Source organism: Sinohyriopsis cumingii, chromosome 2 (genome assembly GCF_028554795.1).
Source record: "Sinohyriopsis cumingii isolate HCF-2022 chromosome 2, ASM2855479v2, whole genome shotgun sequence".
Lineage (NCBI taxonomy): Eukaryota > Metazoa > Mollusca > Bivalvia > Unionida > Unionidae > Sinohyriopsis > Sinohyriopsis cumingii.
The window spans coordinates 70,761,548-70,782,001 of NC_142962.1; the positions used below are offsets into that span (position 1 = coordinate 70,761,548).

Consider the following 20,454-nt stretch of genomic DNA (forward strand, 5'->3'; position numbering starts at 1 on the left):
GATATTGATTTGAAACAGTATATAGAATGAAAGAAAACAGTCAGCCCAGGCTAAACTATTGACCTAACCTTTGCACTGGCACAACTTGGGATGCAGCTATAAACCCAGAAGTGCCAAGCTAGCATATAGACACTTCCATACATGCCCCAAACAACAGTACTGATAGGGTTTTCTGGCTTTGAATATTTCCTTGCTAGGTTACACTCACAATTTCCCATTTCAGGACTTCAGGGGGTGACAGACGGTCCAGAGACAGTCAAGGAAAGAGATCTTATCATTCAAGAACTAAGTCCAGATCTAGGTCAAGGTCCAGGTCACGTAAGGGTTACAGCAGACCACTGTCTAGGAGATCCAGGTCACGCAGTTCAAGGTCACGTTCCCTGTCAAAATCCAGAAGAAGCAGAAGCTTTAGAAGTTCTTACAGCAGTAGAAGATCAGCCAGAAGGTCACGGTCATGGAGTCGCTCCCGAGGTTCTCGTAGACATTATGCCTCATCAAGTAAATCTAGATCACGGTCAAGATCTAACTCAAGATCACACTCTAGGTCATCACAATCAAGTTCAAGATCCAGGTCCAGGTCAAGAAGACAGTCTCATTCTAGATCAAGGTCAAAACCTTCCAAATCAAAGTCACGGTCTCATTCAAAATCAAGGTAAGTGTATGTCAGCCACATATAATGCAAAATAATTATCAACCAAGTTGCATTTCCCTCAGTTCGAGTCTCAAATTCGGCTAATGTGGGTATGTGAGAAAGCATGCCAGTAGCTTCTCGTGGGTCGGTGGTTCTTTCCGGGGTTTTCCTGGGTTCCTCCACCATTAATACTGGCCACCATGTATAGCCTATTGTGTGCTGAAAAATGGCATTAAACCCTACAACAACAACAACAACAACAACAACAGCACTTCCCTCAAAAATATACATTTAGCCAATATTTCTGTGAAGAAAAAAATTGCTCCACAGCTTTTCTGTTAATTCACTTGTTTTCAAGGAATTTTCCTTCTATGAAACACCTCATATTTGACCATTTTGTCCTTGTGTCTAACAGATTTATGAAATAACTTGACATGAAACTTCTTTACCTGACACTAATTACACTCAGTAATAAGCACTGCTCGTTAAGGTGTCAAAATTGGCTCTGTTAGGTATAGATCACCCGGTGATAAACTTATATAATACGTGCATTACACCATTCTTAATTGCACAATTTGAAGTTAAACAATTAGCCATCTATACAAAATGGTATGCTGTATTATCAAAAAAGAAACAACTGCTTGCATAGCTTGTTTCTTCAGTAAATTTCGCCATCAATAAATGGAGTCTAGCTTACAGCTAACCACTTGAGAGGCCATTAGTGTTCACATAAAATTATACCCTCATGAATTATATCCCATTATCTGCCTCATTGAAACAAGAGAAATTTAATTTTGTATCAGCTTTTATTTTATCATAGAGGTAGGTCATCATTCTAACAAAATATGAACTTATATTGATTTTCTCAGTTAATATTCAGAATAGTAGTTATGCACACCAATGTAACAGGCAAATATTTCATCTGGGATAATTTTTCATTTACCTCTTTGTACAGCCTTATTTACTTGTTCAGTTCAGACAATAATTAAAAATTATTTTTATTTTTGAGATTTGTGAAACTATGTATCAAATTTATAAGACACAAAAGATTTAATTGGCAGTTGATATTTAGGTTATGTAGGAACTATTATAACAGTGCATATTGGTCAGGGGCCCTGGGTGGCTGAGTGATCTAAGACACTCTAAAGATCACTGACATCTCACCTCTGTTCATTTGGGTTATAGTCTTGACTCTGCCATTGTGGGTATGTGAGAAATCTTGCCAGTAGCTTCCCATGATTTGGTTGTTCTTTCTAGGGTCTTCCAAGGTTTTTCCTCCACAAAATATACTTGCTGCAATGTAGATCCTATCAAGTGCTGAAAAATGGCATTAATCCCACAAATCCAAACCAAACAAAACCAAACATATTGTTCACAATTTTATCACTGCTGAAATACTTCTCACAAATGTACATGTGTTCACAAAATACAAACCGTAAAACTGTATTAAAATATATTTTTTATATTTTATAGCCATTTTTATTATATTGAAAGGACAATGATGCCATATTAAGCCTTAAGCCAAATTATTTTTGACAAAAATACTTTTAATAAAATTCTTAAAAAGAAGTACCTTAAAACAATACATAAGACATAAGAGATCTTTACCATTTTTTCATTGGGTTAGGTAGTGGTGGAAGAAAAAAATCCCAAGCTGAAAAAAATGATTTGTGCCAAAATCTGTCAATATTTTTTCAGTCCCAGGCCAGCCTTAAATTTGGATTTTTGTGTTATATATATCTGCATTATGTGCTCAACTTTTGTCCATGATTGATGAATTTACTTGAAGATAATGGTCATTTGTAAACAATATTTACGTGTCTAACTTTTGTCAATGACTGTAAGTTGTAAATAACTTGTTCAAAAACATTCTGGATTGGATCGTTGTGGTACATCAAGATATTCAAGACTTGGATTCATTCAGAACATTCTATACTTTTGGACTTGTGATAGGACATTTATGATATTTGGGTTTTAATTCACAACACTGTAAATGTCTCTTGAATTTTCACTTTGTATTGTAGAGAAATAAATTACTTGTTGATTTTACTGAAATTGTTGATTTCACTTCTTTCTGTTACATTAAAACTGAGAGTCCATGATTTGTTCTTTTTCTCATTCAGATGACCAGATCTTGTCCTGTTTGTACTTATACATCCACACAGATTTACTTACCGAAGTGGCCTTCAGTTTAGTTGCCTATAAATCATTTGGCACGTGTACTGTGTTTTTCACCACCAGGTCCATTTTAAGTCAGCTGCCTCAGTGTGTCTTTGGAAAGGCACATAGCTCTCATTTCCTTTGCATATTGTAGCCAGTAATGTGTTGAATCTGCCTTTAAAACAAATAAATAACAAACCAAAAAAAAAACAATCAGCCAATCAAAACAATGGTCCAGCTAGAATCTGAAATGGGCAGGGTGCCAGTTCCCCAACAGAGGGCACAGAGTATTGTGTGATACTCCGAAAATTCATGCAAGCCATATGACCAGTAACCCGGAAATGCTACTAGCACTGTCCATAACCAACTGGTTGTACATTTCCTCATACAGGAAGACAAAATGTAGTTAATTGCCTCATTAGTAGTAAATGCAGCTAGACATGACGATCAACCTTTAGCATAATGATTTAGATAATGAAATCTGGAAAATAGACAAACAGACTAATATATTAAATCACATTAGTCAAGGGGATTAAATGTATTAAATTCTGTTTAATATAGCCACTGTTAACTAACTGGGACTTTCATCTGATCTAGATCCAGTCACAACTCTTCTTGAGGCTGAACAATAGAATCCATTGCTGCCATTGATGACCAGTCTTAGTCAATCAGAATAAGAACTAGGATCCTCATCCACTGACTTTTCATCAATGACAGCATTTGAACTAGACCCAGCCTCCAAAGATTAGGCTCAGGTATCCAAAGCTGCCCATGAAATTAGGTCCGTGGAAAGATGAGAGCTCCAGCAGTGTGTGCATGAAATGGATAAAATACATCCACATCAGCACATTGCATCTGAACAAATAACAACAGTTTGTTATCAGTACTCATCCTAAACTACTTGGAGAATTGTCTTTAAAATTCATCTCATGGTCAAGTTAGCTGTAAATGAAAATGGTGCTGCTTGGATATCCGATCTGGCCATTGCAGTAGATATTTTAAAAATCTTTTTATCATACTATTTTTGAATGGATAGTCATATAAATATGGGGTTTTCACCAATGTTTAGTTTGAAATAAAAATGTTATCTTATGCCCAGTATAGCCACCATGGCAGCCTTCTTGAAAATCTTATCACTATCATCCTGAATGGAAAATCATATCAGCATGGGGTTGTCACTGAAAGATTTCATGTCTAGTTGGTGCTAAATCAAAATGGTGCCAATCTGACATTCAATATGTCCACCATGGCAGCCATCTTGAAAATTTGTTTATTGCTAATGGACATAAATAATAGTCAAATAGACCATGTGTTTTTCATGAAAGGACATTTTATGATGTCTGTTTGGTAAATGGAAATGGAACCAATTTGACATCCAGTATGGTTATCATGGTGGCCATCTTACAGATCTTGTTATTGCTGCATTTCTGGAATAGATGTTTTTTTTTAACATTGGGATTTCACAAAAAGGCTGTCCTCATTTTATTTAGTTGGTCCCAAATGAAAATGCTGCCAATCTTACATCCAATATAGCTGCTGTGATGGCCATCTTAAAAATCTTTTATTGTTACTCTTCCTAAATGATGTTCATATTTGCATGGGGTTTAATCCAAAAGTCTTCGAAATGTGGACAAAGTTTTGAGAAATGATCAATTTCTTCCTGATGAAAATTGATAAAAGTTGGGGGAAAACATGGAATTTTCTGCCACCATTTGATGATAGAAACAAATTATATAATTGATTTATAATTGAACTGATCATCAGTTAAACTTATTGAGTCTTGCTAGAATAGTTAGTAGTTGCAGTATGGATCATTTAGGTTCTTACCATAAACATATTTGTGTAGTCAATCCAAATGCTTCATTAGATTTGTCTGGTAGATTGATTAGTCCATAGGTGGCTCCATAACAATATCTTTTCATATGTAGAAGGTACGAAGACCAGGCTAACGTTACAATAAGCCAATGTGTCTGTGATGTGCGATCTCTTTAAGTTTAAGAGATCAATAATACAACATATTTTCACCATTGTCTGTTTTGATATGTAAAGTTTTTAAAAATGTATTATGAAAGATTATTTTATGGTAGCTAGCAAATGGAGCACTGTGTTTACAATTATTGTCAATAGTAACTATGACTGCATCTCACCTTTGCGACGAATTGTACTCTCAAACAGTGCTTAATATGTAGAAATCTTCCAAATTATTGGTCAACAAAAATGACATATTGTGCCAGCTGTTAACCTCATTTTTATGGACCAGTGAGAGAGCAGTCAGTAATCCAGTCAGTGCATAATCTCTTACATATTAAGTTGGTGCAGTCATAACCAAGTGAAGCAGTAGTATTGGAAAATGGGTTACCATTACTTATAGACAGAGTAGTAAGCCAAATTTGATATAGGTTTGACTCGCTGAGTTGAACAGTGGCTTTTGATTTGAATTTTTGTTTTTCAAAGCTAAAATGTTCTTTAATTCAATTCATTAATGGTCATAAGTGAACCTGGGAAGACCTGGACTTTTATCATTAAAAATAGTGTGAGATCCATGGATGGCATCTAATTTGTCTTTAATGAAAATGGTGCCAATCTTTTATACAATATGTCTCCCACTTGTGTAATCCGAAAATCTTATTGCCAAAATGGTTTCAACACTGGTTAGAAAGAAGAAATGGTCTTATCTTGAATTCCAGGAAACACTTTTAGGATAGGAGAGCATCAGTCTCTTTGAGGGCTTTTGTTTTTTGTTTTTATGAATAGATTTTAATAATTTAGTAGTCTAAATCTTTATATTTAGATAGATTCCTTATCAATAAAAACATGCTTGTTTGAATTTAGGTTAGCTAAACCCAAATAGCTAAATATCATGTTCAAAAATTATACAAATGAACTTCATGAAAATTTTAAGAAGATAAAACCTTCAGAATATATGTCAGTGTGAAGTACATGGGAATATAGTAATCCATATGTCAATATTGTCTGTATTTTCATCCAGCACAGTCCTGTTAATGCCGCTAGCCCTGCATTTTCTCATGGATGGCCATGAAATGTTATAAATATGGTAAAGATGAGCTTATAGACAATAAGAGTTATTGCCCTTTTTGTCTTGAAAAATGACACAATTTTGTTAGCATAACAGGTCTTTCAGTTTTTGATGGATTGCCGTGGAAATTCATACATCTTATGGTCGCCTCCTGAAGATATGCATAATGGCTAATCATTTTGTTCCTGTCATATTTTTTTGAGTTTTTGCCCTTTTGTTTCATACATAGCTTACTGCAGTGTATGACACTAGTCCCACAATTTAGTTGAAATTTGTTCATAGTATGGTCATCACCTGAAGATGCATGTAGCAGGTTTATCATGTAGGTTAATTCAGTATATGACACAACCTTGTTAGCACAACTAGTTCCTCAGCTTTTGATGTGTTATCATGAACGTTTGTAAAATTGGTAAATGTTATGGTCAAAACATGAAGATGAACATTTCAACAAATTTCTTTTCTCCCAGTTTTAGTTGTTGCCCAGCAGTTAATTGCAGTATCAGACAACCTTTCAAACATGTCTTGCAGTTGTTTATGGATTGCTGTGGATTATTTGTTGATTATGTGTTCTTTGAAGCTTGGTAGCTATTATTTTCACCATTTATAGATGTGTATAATTTTTTTAGGAGTTATTGCCCCATTTGACTTAACAACTGCACGCTGTGTATGTCCAAACTTTGTGAATGCAGCTGCAACTGCAGTTTTTAGTTGATTGCTGTGACACTTATTATAAATTAAAGTCATCGTCAACATCAGCAGATGATTTTTATGTTGACTAGTCATTGCATTTGAACTATTTTCACAAGAGGTTTTCCCTTTTTATATGACTGCCATGAGGCAGAGTGTAATTTGATGCTGTCCATTCATCTGTCTGTTCACAGATTCCTTTCTGAACAATAATTCATGTTGTCCACCATTTACAGTTACCAAACATGTTGCAGCTTGCACTTAGCATAATGAAAGAACCCTATTGATATCATGGTGAAAAATTCAGGGTGAAAAGGTTAAGAGTTCATTATCATAGTGATAAAGTAGAAAAATGGTTGCTCAGCAATAGCTTCAATTTTGTGCCATCTACATATACCAGATTATGTGGATGGCTTGGGCTAGGGGTAATGAGTAACCCTATTGACCATGGGGTCAAAAGGTCATAGGTCACTATGACACTGTGAGAAGAAAAAGTATTTCTTCACAATAATATCAGTTTTGTATCACATATGTGAACCAAACTTTGTTGGTGGTTTTAACTTGGGGCAAGGTAGAAACCTGTTTATTTTAGGATAAAAGGGTTGAAAATCAAGTTTTGTGTGACTATAAGTGATAAATGGTTTCCACAAAGTAACATTAGTTGTACAACACAGCCTGGGGTTAGAGCATCCACCTCGGATGCAGGAGGTTGCAGGTTCAAACTCTAGCTAAGTTATACTGAAGATTTATAAAAATGGTACTAACAGCTGCCTCGCTGGGTGCTCAGCATTAAGAGGTTAGTATTAGAACTGGTCGGCCTGGTGTCTGGATAATGTGACTGGGTGGGACATCATGTTACATGTTTGCGGCATGATGTCCCAGTACTAGACATCACTATAAACCGCCACACATGCAGACATCGTAGCAATATGACTGAAAAATTGTTAAAGCTGCATTAAAAATTCAAATCACACACACACACACACACACAAATGCCAAGTTCCTTGAATTTTTATTTACTATTGTATTTTACTTAAGATATTACAATGTTATAATTTTTTAGTTACCTTGGAAGTAAGTTCGCTATTAATTAACATTATCTAAAGAAGTAAATAAATTTTCGGTAATGTCATTTTCCACTTTCAGAACTTCACCACCAAAAGTTCAAGTGACTGTGATTAAGCGATACAGGAGAGATAGTTTGTCTTCTAAATCAGGTTCTGACAGCTCAGACTCCAGTGATGATGAGACCTCAAGTTCTAGCAACATGCATAGTCGTGATAACTCCTCAAAAAAGTGAGTCGATATAAATAGTATTGTTCAGGTATTGGGTAGTTTTTGTATTGCATGTGAAACAACAGCAAGACACATGCTTCATATATATCCATATGAAATACGTAATAAAAGGCATTGAGATTTGCCAGAATATGTGGCTCTAGTTTGTAAGTTTATGTGATTGTCCTCTCATTATCACAAATTTGTTAGACCTACTTCTCCTAAATTACTGGAGGATTGCCATAGACTTTAAATTCATCTCATTGTCTAACTCTAGGTGATAATAAACAATAATGGTGCCCCTCAGATATCCAATATGGTGGTGTTTTGAAAGTCTTGTTATCACTACTACTTCTGAATCGAAAATCATATTTGTTTGGGGTTTCACTAAAAGGGTTTTTACGATATTGACTTGATCCTAAGTGAAAATAGTGCCAATGTGAGATCCAGTCTTGAAAATCTTATTGCTACATCTCTTAACCAATCGTCACTATGATATATATTGGTTTAACTTAAAGACTTCTTTTGATATGTGGTTGAGCCTGAATGACATTAATGCTGATGTCCTCATGGTTGTAGCAACATGTGATTTGGGCTAAAATATTTTTTATAATAGGGAGATGAAAACTGCCTCACAGACTTCCAGCATAGTCACCATAGTGACTGTCTTGAAAATCTTGCTATCGCTGCTTCTTCTCAACAGATGGGTTTATCGCTAGACTATTTCTTTTGTAAAGTTTCCTATATAAACCATAGTACTAACTGGTACCATGGCATCTATCTTAAGAATCATTATAGCTACTAAATGGATAGCCATTTGACATGTGATTTTCACTAAAAGACTGTTCTCGTATGTAATTGGTCCTAAATGGGAATGATGCCAGTCAGATATCTAATATGGCCACTGTGATGTCCATTCTGAAAATCTTGTTATAGCTTGTTCTTCTGAATAGATGGTCATAGAAAATGTGGGGTTTTCACTGAAGGATTTCTTGCAATACTGTATATACTCGATTATAAGTCGACATCCCCATTGCCCTTTATTAGTAACAAAAAAGCCAAAATTTCTCTTTGCACCTCTAATAAGTCAAGGTGTATTGTGCAAGTCAGATTTGGTGAAGGGTGATTTGTCATCAGTGAGTTACACTTTTGAAAAATAAACTAGCCAAACTGGATGGACAGATTGTTAGATAGGAAAATTAAAGACAAATCCAGCGTAAAATACATTTATATTATTGTGTGGAATACATCACAAATAAATTGACAATTTACAATTAGTCCTTATTAAATCCATTAAAATCCATAGTGCTTGCAAACTTAAATCCACAAATTATATTATAGGTCACATGCAGGTATAAAAGTAGTTCATAATGATCCAATTCATAATATCTCCCATCATATTTTAGTTCCATACGTGTTACAAAATGAACAGTGAAAGTTAAATCCACTTTTTTGTGACTCATGGTATTCAATAAAAGTCAGAATCTAATGTCATCTGGTACAAAGTCCAAGACTTCATCCTCATTGTTTCATGAAGTTCAGGAATCCTCCATTGTCTTCCAGTCATTGTTAATTGTATCTTTTATTGCATCAAACACAGTGTTTATATAGCAAAAGACAAATATTAGTATAAACACAGATACAGGCTGTTAGAACTGACATGAAAATGGAAACAATATACTTACTAGTAAACACTAATAATAAACAACATTGAAGGACACTTCACTTTACTGTGGGAAGTATATAATTTACCAGTAATATTTTCAAAATATTAAAATCCAAATAACTGTAGATACATGTATTGTGTAATCATTACCATCATGACACATTGGATACTTTTCCAAATATTATAATAGTAGCATGAAAACGTACAAATATTTACATTTACATTTACATTTACAGTATCTTTATGTACTGCATACATCTAGAGTTTCTAACATTATCCCTTGATTGGTCACATTTTTTTGTATGTCTCACTTAAATGACGACCCTTAACTCGGCATGTATAAAATTTTCAGTAAAATGTATTAACTTACAAGTGAGTATATACAGCATGCAATTGGTCCTAAATGATGAACAGACCTCCAGCACAGCAATAAGATCTTGACATTTTTTTATTGTCCTGCTTACTTTAAGGGATAATCATATTGACATGAGATAATCATATTGACATGGGATTGTTGCTAAAACACTTCTCACTATATACAATTGTTTGTTTATTATTTTTTTACCTTATCATTGTTTTGTTACCCAGCCATATCTTAAATATCTTGGGAGAAGTAACTCAACCATACCAAAAACTAGGTCAGTGTGATATAGTTCAGTGTAACCTAATTTACATCAGTGACTTGTGTATTTTCAGCTAATTATTTGTTAGCCCTGACTATATATTATACCCTATGTCACCTACATAGTTACAATAGTAAAACTCAGTAAAAGTAGATAAATCTTGTTCAGTGTAACCCAATTTTCATGCTTCAATAACTGTTGTATATTCAGCTTTCTTTTGTTACACCTTTAATATCTAAGACCCGATTTCACCCATTCATAAAAATTGGTCACGTTGTATCTCAAAGAAGGCAGCATAGCAATGGCAAAACTGTAACATAATATTTATGCTCAATTTACTACTAGTGAATTTTAAGTGATTCATTCATTACACCCTCCATATCGTGGACTCGGAGCTCACATACACTCTCAATAATTGGTATGTGGATTCAACTTAACAAGAGTAACTAAATCTTACCAACACTAGGTCATTGTGACCAATTATTCATGCTTGAGTGACAATTTTATTTTTAAAGTATCTGATCAATACATATTCACTATCCTTGATATTATTTCACTTGCATTTATTAAATTTGCAATGTAGATGTATATTAAGTGAATGATCCTGTCATATCAATACTTTGACATTGTGGCCTAATATTTCACACATGGGAGACTTGTATTTTCAGCTATCAATTTGTTTCACATCCTCAATATCTTGAATATTATTTCTCTGACACTGACAAAACGTGGCATGCAGAGGCATCACATGGAGGGTAACTCAACCATAATGAAATCAGATCACTGTAGCCTAATGTTCATGCATTATGGGCTTTTATATTTTTGGTTATCTGTTCATTAGACCTACAATATCTTTCACCATATTTAACCCACGCTCGATAAAATTGACATGTGGATGCATGTCCAGGAGAGTAATTCTGCCATACCAAAAGGCCACACTGACCTGATTTCAGACTTGAATGACCCCTGTATATGTCTATATGTTGATGGCTACTCTAGATGTCCTGTTAGTGAGGACATTAGAATTTATGGATAAGCAACTATTTTCTATTTTAAAATGGTTCACCTCAAAATGTCAGCCTTGACATCTTGAACATCTTTATATGGCTACATCTGGTGAACAGATGGTTGTTTTGACCACTTAAATACTATAATAGTATGTAGCCAGTTCTAAATAAAAATGGTGCTGTTCTGACCACCTAAACACCCCCACATTCGTGAAGGGGTTTGAAAATCCCACCTAATTTTCTATTGGTAATTGCTTGCTTTTTTAAATCCCACCTAATTTTCTATTGGTAATTGCTTGCTTTTTTATATTCCCTGTCTTAAGTCAGATGTATTATGTTATGATGTTGTCACTCCATAATTACATATACATTAAAACCTGTTATGAGAAACCGTCCTTCTGCCAACAAAAAACAGACTCTCAAGACAGATGATCTCTCATAACAGGTTTGTACAAAAGACCAGTTTCCAAACAATTTAAAGAAACATAATAACAACAATCACTGTTTGTATTTTCTATTTTTTGTTATTATTGTATGCATTCATCTGAAAACAAAATTATATTGCAATAAGGATACACTTTTGTCATTAAACATGAAATCACATTTACATTTGAAGCTCATATGTACATGTATCAGCATATGAAATCTTTCTGATTTACTCCTTTTCCTTTATAACACCCTACCTTTATAATATTCACCCCCAGGCAATACAGATTAACTCTAAAGTTAATATATGTGACCACTACATTAATTTGGGGACTACAGTGGCAATTCATGTCATGTATATTAGCCTGGTTCAAAAACTGTACCATCTGTCACTATAAACAGACCGGGTAGCCAGAATCTTTATTTCTTCCTTTTTCTTTTTGTGTGTTTTTGATCAGTATAATCTTCACTATTCAAGCAATCATTTTTACAAATGATTACATAAAGGTCAATGGTGTCTGTCTCTGTTCTTGCAATATGGATGGTCATTCATAGATTTAGATGTGCTGGAATACTCTACAGGTACTTTTAGTCTGGTTTACAATAGAAAATATAAAACATTAAAATCATATATGCAAAATTTTAGATACCGGAAGCCATCCTCTTTTTTTAATTTAGAATGTACCAGTGGTAATTGGATTAAATAAAGGTTGATGGAGATTGCCCCCATTTTTGCAGTTGCAGTCATTCATGGCAGTGTCAAAATGCATATTTTGCCAAGACATCTTGGGCGCTGGTCGCATTCAACAGGTGATCACTCACAACAGAACGTTTATAAAATAAAATTGATCTGTGCATTATGACTGTGGTCAGAAATGACAGGTGGTCACTCATAACAGTTTTGTATGTCCAGATTATTTTTGACAAGACTTTGTATTTAGAGGCATGCCAATAAACAAATTGATAGCACTCTGCTATTGACAAAATTCCTGTCTCAGGTACATAGGTGTACTAGCTTGTGAGCATGATAACACAGACAAGTTTGAATAGATTTTTATCAAACCCATTTAGTAGATATAACTGAAGAGAGAACTTTGAATAATGTTGGTTCAATAACTTGTTTTTTTCCCGAAAAAAAATATTGATTATTGATTTAACCAAACTTAAAATGTATGTCTGAACAGTGTCTGAAACATGTTCATTTATCTTTTTTCCGTGATTGTAGGTTCCATGTTAAAAGTCATATATTGTGCTGCACTTTTATGTATCTTTGAACATGTCAAGTCCAACATATAAGAACATATTTATATTACCAAATTTGATATGTTAGAGTTAATACAGTCAAACCCAGTTATCTGAGTTACATATTGGGGGGAGGAGGGTTATAAAACAATTGACAACATAATCTGGTCCCAAGACATCAGGGTTCATAAAAACCAGTAACATAATTTTAAAGATGACCTTGACCTTCATTTATGTATGTTACTCTTAGGTTTACTAGAACATTGCCAACAAACAGTTTCTGTTTTTAAGTTTAATTATTGCTTTAGTTGTTGTGTACAGTTCTACTTCGTAACAAGTTTTGTGATTTTGTAATTTTTTAGACAGAATTCAAACTACAGTACATAGCAGACAATACAGAAAAACCTATTGTTATTAGATTATTCTCGTGTGTGTACATTTATGTACACTCTCAAAAATAAAAAATGTACACTCTCAAAAATAAAGGTACAGAGTGTTGTTTATTTTTTCTTTTCATTGCAAAGTCAGTGTATATTTTGCAGTGAACATATCATAGTTTTAATATTCCCCAGTAAATCTAACTGCAAATATTTAATGGAATTTAATACACTGTAATGTGTCATTATAGTCAAAGTTTACAGGCTTAAGACAGAATCAGAATTAACAAAAACGTTAAGAAACATCAGACCTCACCTAATATATTGTAATGGCTAAAAAAAATGATTTAGTTTTGTTCTGCTTGTTTTGTCTAAGAAAATTATTATATTAGCTTCTTTACTAGCAGGCCTAGGAAACTGAAACGATGTTACACTGAGTCATACCTGCATGAAATCAATAAGAAAATTATTTTCTGATAAATTGTGATTATTGTAATCATAATGTATTTAATCAACTGACAGACAAGACACAACTACAGCATTGATGAAATTTGACCTTGTACTTACTATTTGTATTTCTAGACACACAACTCCACAAATCTTACAACTTACATGACATTGACATCAGAGGTCAAATAATCACATGATATCAACAATAACCCCTTTCCAATATCCACTATTTTTGTAGAAAAATATGAAATATTAAAGTCATTTTTAAAAGAATGAAAGGACACATAATTCTTGTCATATTATTCTGAGAACAATGACCAGAAACCTTTCACTGTTGTATTAACTTGGAGAAAGCCCAATTCATCAATAATAGAGCATGTGTCACCAACAGTTTTGTTGTATCATGTGACTTCCACATTGACCTACTCTATGCAAAAAGTCAATACACATTATTCTGCTGTATTGTCTGTACCCACTTGGTAAGAATTTAATTTGCACAAAAAATATGTGAGACTGTACATTTTTAGAAGTATGTTATTTCACTAATATTTGCTTGTGACTAGTAACAAAACATAACTGACCAAACTTGTGTGTGAAAATTTAGCACTTTTGTTGGTCATTTCATGTAAACATTTCTCAGAGATTAACATTAAAAGTTGCTGTTTGTCGAAACAAGTGGGTTCACATGTTGTTTTGGAACAAAACTTAATGCTTGACACGACTGGTTTATCAACTTACTGGGGTCAAGATAAGTGAGAAAAATTAACAAAGAAGGATTTTTTAAAACTGGACTAAAAGTAAAATGCTCAACACACACAAGTTCTCAAGATAACTAAGGTCAAGATAAGTGGCTTTGACTCTGATATGACTTTAGGACTCAGCAGTTTAAAAGAATTAAAGGACAGAAGAAATAGATTTATAGATCAGTTCATTTTGACTAGTGGAGAATCAGTCATGTTAAAGCTTTTAAAAGTAATAAAACAAACATAGAAAGCTTCCTTCTGATGAGAAGTATTTTTTTCCAAAGATCAAGTTTTTTTTCTCTGTATTCATATCTTTATATATATATCTTTGTACTTACTACCTGATATGAATACAAGGTACTGTGCAATTATTTTTGTTTGTTAGATAGCTACTTGAATATTTACTATGTTTCTTATTCCCATATCTTTTTATTTTTCTTCAGATCCAACCAGTCATCAGCAAGCTTTGGTAAATCCTCCACCCAATCTCAAGTCAGTAAGAACATTACATTTTTTGTAACCCTTTAAATACCCCATTTAATAGCAGTAATGCATTACATGTTATTATTGTGTTGTTATATCTTTCCTAGCTCTAGTCTGTTGTATGAGATTATTTCTTCCAATTAGTAATTGGACGTCTGAAATAAGAGGCCATTGATCCCAATCTGATAATGTGGTCAGCTTCTGCTAATTGGATTATTGTCCTTCTTTTCCAAAGACTTCAGGCAATTTTCATATGGTTCTTTAATTCTTACCATTGTATCATTTAAGTCATCTTTCAGAATCTCTGCTGTCAGTTATATACTTTGTGGTGTTGTATTTTTTATTTTCTCCCCAGTACTTGCATAATTACTTTTCATTGAATTTTAGGGTTTTGAGTACCTTGATAGTCAAATGGTGCATATTTGTTCATCCCCGTATAGTAACTGGAGTTAGGGTAAGAATTACCCACCTAATTCTTCCGGTTGTTTATTTCCTGTTTTCCATGCATCATTTATTGTACCTGAAGATGTGTATAAATACAGTAAAAAGAAAGCCCCACAACCAACTGTTTAGTATGTACAGCGTGTATATGAACCAGTGGTCCTATTTGTTGCTTTTGGCCTTGTCAAGGTAAGGGATGTAGCAAAAAAGTCACTGTGACTACAGATCCAGGAAGAAGGAAGCTGCTTCTTTGTCTATGACACTGGAAGATCCCGTCTATTTCTGGGTGTCTGCTTCACATCCCAATTTCTCAGTTATTGAGGTCATCCACAGCTCAGGATCATCATATGCCAGGATCCGCTCCAGTTTTGAGAGGCTAGATGGGGCACAGCCAAAATCAAACCTGCTTTTGTTACCTCACTTAGAAGTTGTTTTAAGGTTAAGAAGCACACAGCATAATGCATGATCTGTCCTCTCGCCTATATTGTGGCAGTTGGTTTCAGGCTCCAGCTACAGAGTCATACACCCACATGACTTTGCTGTTTCTCAGATGGGGGAGTCAGTTCTCTTGAGGTTTTGGAGCTGAAGGTTTGGATACTAGTTACCATAACATCCGATGCCAGTTTTTCTTCAGCTGCCTTCTTCAGTCAGTTGAAAAAGGAATCATTATCTTCAGTAGTATTGCAGAGATTTTTGGAGACCATTGCCAAGATATCAAAAATGTTTTTGATGTCCATGATGCTCTCTGCAGAGTTTCACCTTTGTATGGATGCCACCCTAGAGACATGAACAGTTTTGTGGAGCAAAGCAAAAACTTTTGTGGGCTGCACCTCTTGATGCAGAGGCATTATTTTGAGAGCCAATCCCTACAGTATCTTTGCAAGACTTGAGGAATCAGCAACACTGGTCTATGGATATGGTAATGTGCCTTGCTAAACATTCAAAGAAATGCTCCCGTTTCCAAAAGTTCCATGGCTGCCGCTACTAAATGTTATAAACTGGAAAGCAGTAGATCTGTCAGGCCCAGTTTAAAATTTCTTTATATTCATAGAAAGAAAGTCTCCCTCATCATATTCCATTAGGTGTAAGATTGGGCCGTTTTTCATTTGTTTGGTTCAACTTCACTGACGATACCTGCATCCTTTTCACAACAGTGGAGGGTTACTGGCTTCATTTCTCAACCATCCACCTTTTCAAATGAACTCCATTTGGTTCCACCAGTTCAAACTGGTGTCTGAATGAAAGAGGTATAGAGGGTACAATAAAGAGGGTAACAAGCCTCCCAAGACTTGGATTTTGTTCATGGATCTTCCTAATTTCCTTTAACTCATTCAGCCCCAGCACTGTTATCAGTATCTCTGCTGCCATGCCCCAGAAGCACTAAGCTGTCTAGCTGCTTGTGCCCAAGAGTTTTTACCTGTTTGAAAATTTCTGAAAGCATCGTACAGATGCATTTACTCTTACCTTAATTTCTTTTCTTATATCCAATTAAAATCCATGAAATGTTCACCATTTATTCCAAATGAATTTGTCTACACAGAGATGTATTTTTTTCTCCCTATTTGTCCAAGTCTTTCACAACATATTTATGCACTATTTACAAAATTATGTGCAACGTTTATCCGCAAGAACTTTATCATCATCACCGTCAACATCCTCATCTTCTGACAATTCAGTCTCAAATTTCTATGTCTGTATCTAAATCTTGCAAAATATCCAACTGCTGAATATATCTTTCCTAAGCTTGCTCAGTAATTTCGAGATTAAACCAAGAAACTCCTCATTTTTGCTCTCATCAAAACTCACTCTTACATCCGCCATCATTTATGATTTTTCATGAACAGAATACATGAAGTGGAACTGCTCGCAAACAGTAACCCTTGGCTTCTGAACTATTCAAATTTCCACAAATGAAAGTAAAATCATTTCTGATTGGTTTAATAGTTGTTTAATTCTTGGAAACAAAAACATTTGTAACCAATCAGAGGCATTGTATCTAACACACATTCATCACGCCTGGAGACAGGATTAGCCATTGAATGCAGTAAACAATCCACGACTACAGGCGGGATTGGCCAATGAATGCAGAAACCAGATCATGCCTACAGATGGGATCGGGGCCGAATGAGTGAAAGGGGGAAAGTTTTGACTTGTTATCAATCTTTCAAGAGTTCAACAACTTTGATTTGGAAGAGAGTTTCAAGATAGAGACATCTGCCTCAGTAAGAATATGCCATCAAGCTGAATAACAAGGTAGTCCCCATAAATCTCCAGAATGCCTGTCTTCACCTCCCCATCTTCCCTTTCCACAGGAAATTCATACAGTTTTGTTTGAGACAGCTCTTCCAATTTTGGTTCTTTTTGGTCTAGCTTCTGTTCCTAGAGCCTTCACTATGGTATTGAGTGTAATAGCAGCTCACTTAAGGTCCTTTGGGGTCCCAGTATTGCAATACTTCAATAACTGTTTGATGCACAGCATCAGTGGTGACTATGATTTGGTCTCGTTTCTTTGCCAACCTGTGTTTCTGGCAAAGAATCATCTACATTCAGTAGCTCAAGTTCATAATGTAATCTCCAGTCCTGTATCTCCTTGGCCAGAGTGAGTTTTGTACTTCTGTGTACCTAAATCAGAAGTACCTCTGAATCTTGGCGTGGATTGTTGGTCCTAATAAAACAGCTTATCAATCCCTTAGTGGTAGATATCTTTCGCACATGAAAATCAAAGCCCATGAAATCAGGACAATTGCTGTATCTTGGGCCTGTTTGAATAACTTTGTTTGATGATATCATGATCAATCATTGTGCAGAGTGGGTGTATTTATGCTTTGGGTCCAATTGTATCAGCCCCAAAATTTTGCCAAGCCATCCTCTATTCTACAACAGAGCACCTTACTGAAAGCAATGGCAGGTTCACTTGGGCAGTTTATCTTATGCCATCAGCCTTCCACTGGGTTGGCAGCAGGTAATCGTAATGACTGTTATTAGAATGTAGATTTTAGTGAGGGTCAAACTAATTTTAATTATGCATTACTTGCTTGTTATTATTGCCCATTTCCCACCTCCCTGCCCCACTGTGATGTCATTTCATTCTCTGACCAAGTCAAAGACAGGTGATAATTCAGTTGTTAGTGTTGTGTTAGTGTTAGTCTGGGATAATGTTGTTTTATTCTAGACCTCAATTTACTGATTGGAGGAAGGAATAATCTTCTTGGACTTGGACTAATGCCAGGACAAGATCTAGTAATACAGTATTAGCATTTTGTCTAACAATATTAAGCAAGGCATCTCATTGTATAGACAATTTAATATTTAATAGACAGCAGCAAAAACAGATGCATTGTTTCAGCTTTTAAATTAGAATATTTTTAACTGATTGCACCATGACCTTTTTAAATAAAAATATGCAAACTAAATATTTTTGCCTTCCAAGTGTGAAAATCTGGAATTCTATTCTAAATTGAATGAATTCAAGATAAATAACACTGGCATGTGGCCTAAAAATAATTATTTCCTTATGGACAAATATACTTGCTGGATGCTGGATTGATTATTTTGTATTGCTAGTGCAAAAGATGTCTTGGTTAATTTTGACCATAATATTGCAGTGTCATTTCATTTACTGAATTGTACATTTATTTTATGCTGTGTGTGTGTGTGTGTGTTATGAAAGGTGGGAGGCATGTAGTGTTTCCTGTATCATCGTCCTGCCATGTTATGCCCATCAATGATTTCTGCTCAGTAACTTTTGAAGGAATAGATGCATTCAAATCAGATTTGTACAAGGCCTAAGTCAAGTTTGGTTCTCTCTGTTTCAAGGAAAGTAATGGTTTGAAACAAAGATTTGGTTTGAGGTTTTAAATTAACAAATTCTTGGTCAAATTTGATTTTAAGCTCACCTGGCTGAATCAACAAATGAGCTTCTGGTATGGCCCTGAGTCCATTATGCATCTGTCATCAATGGCTATTTTAAACCTCTCAGAAACCACCGTCTCTGTTTTAACATTTGGCACAAAGCATCTTGGCATGATGGGCTTTCAAATGTACATATGTTGCTGATCCACCATTAAATATGTCCACTACTATTGAAATTTGAAATCCTTTTAAAGTAAAAACTGCTAACAGAGTTTGATTGTAATTTTGACCTTTCAAATTATACCCATGCTGATCTGCCATAAAATGTGGCTGCCATTACTAAAAATAGGACTGTTCGGGTGGTTTAATGGTTAGAGCATACGCCTCAAGCCATAGCAAAGACTTACAAAAATGGTACAAACAGCTGCCTCACTTGGCGCTCAGCATTAAGAGGTTAGTGTTCGGACTGGTTGGCCTGGTAACAGGATAATGTGACTGGGTGGGACATCATGCTACATGTCTGCGGCATGATGCCCCAGTGGTAGACAGCACCCTTAAACTGTCACACTGCAGACATCATAGCGATATGACTGAAAAATTGTTAAAGCTGTGTTAAGAATCTAAATCACACACACCAAAAATAGAAAAATGTTTGCATGACTTCTTCAGAAGAATCGTTGACTCAGATTTTAACCAGTATTGACAGAAAGCATCTGGGTATGAAGGCCTATCAGTTTTGTACACATTATGCCAATCCACAATCATATGGCCACCATTACTAAAACTGGAAAAACCTTTAAACAACTTTGCCTCCAAAATCACAGAATAGAATTTGACTAAATTTGACAGATAGCACCCTGGCATAAAGACCTTTCAGTTTCACACAGATGTTGCCAATACATCATCAGAAATCTATCACCAGACATGGCTACCATTTCTAAAATGAGTAAAATCTTTTACTTCTTCATATATTCAGTTTTGTGAAGTTGTATACCATGCTTTGAAATGCATTGCATTCCCCCATTTTACATGGAATGAACATACAGGGTAACGTTTTATCCATTATATCCTGTTCACTGTTAATTCTAAACAAATTCGGTTTAGCGCACAGCATTATTTTTAGAAGATCTTGATCCCTTTTGATTTTCATGGTAGTGTTGGCATTAATGATCCATATCACATTTTGCTACAGCAAAGAAATTTTCTGGAGACTTGGAAGATGAAAAATGATTCTCTTTGCTACAAAATCTTTTAAAAATATTTCAGAGGAATTTTAAAATGAAAAAATTCCTACAACATTCCAGCCTCAGCTGCCTTAAAACAAAACAAAAATTTAAAATAGAACCATGTAACC

At 34.9% G+C, this 20,454-nt stretch overlaps 1 protein-coding gene across 4 annotated transcripts in view; it reads left to right on the forward strand.

Moving 5' to 3' along the window:
* The window catches only part of LOC149805131 (CLK4-associating serine/arginine rich protein-like), a 126,464-nt gene that overhangs the window by 70,635 nt on the left and 35,375 nt on the right, over positions 1–20,454 (forward strand). For 3 of the 4 annotated variants that reach the window (XM_089947719.1, XM_089947727.1, XM_089947735.1), the window contains exons 13-15: positions 224–652; positions 7,662–7,811; positions 14,768–14,816. In XM_089947719.1, the coding sequence (XP_089803845.1) occupies positions 224–652; positions 7,662–7,811; positions 14,768–14,816 (628 nt within the window). Of the gene's footprint in view, positions 1–223; positions 653–7,661; positions 7,812–14,767; positions 14,821–20,454 lie in introns of all 4 variants that reach the window. The other variant, XM_089947744.1, reaches the window with a different exon arrangement.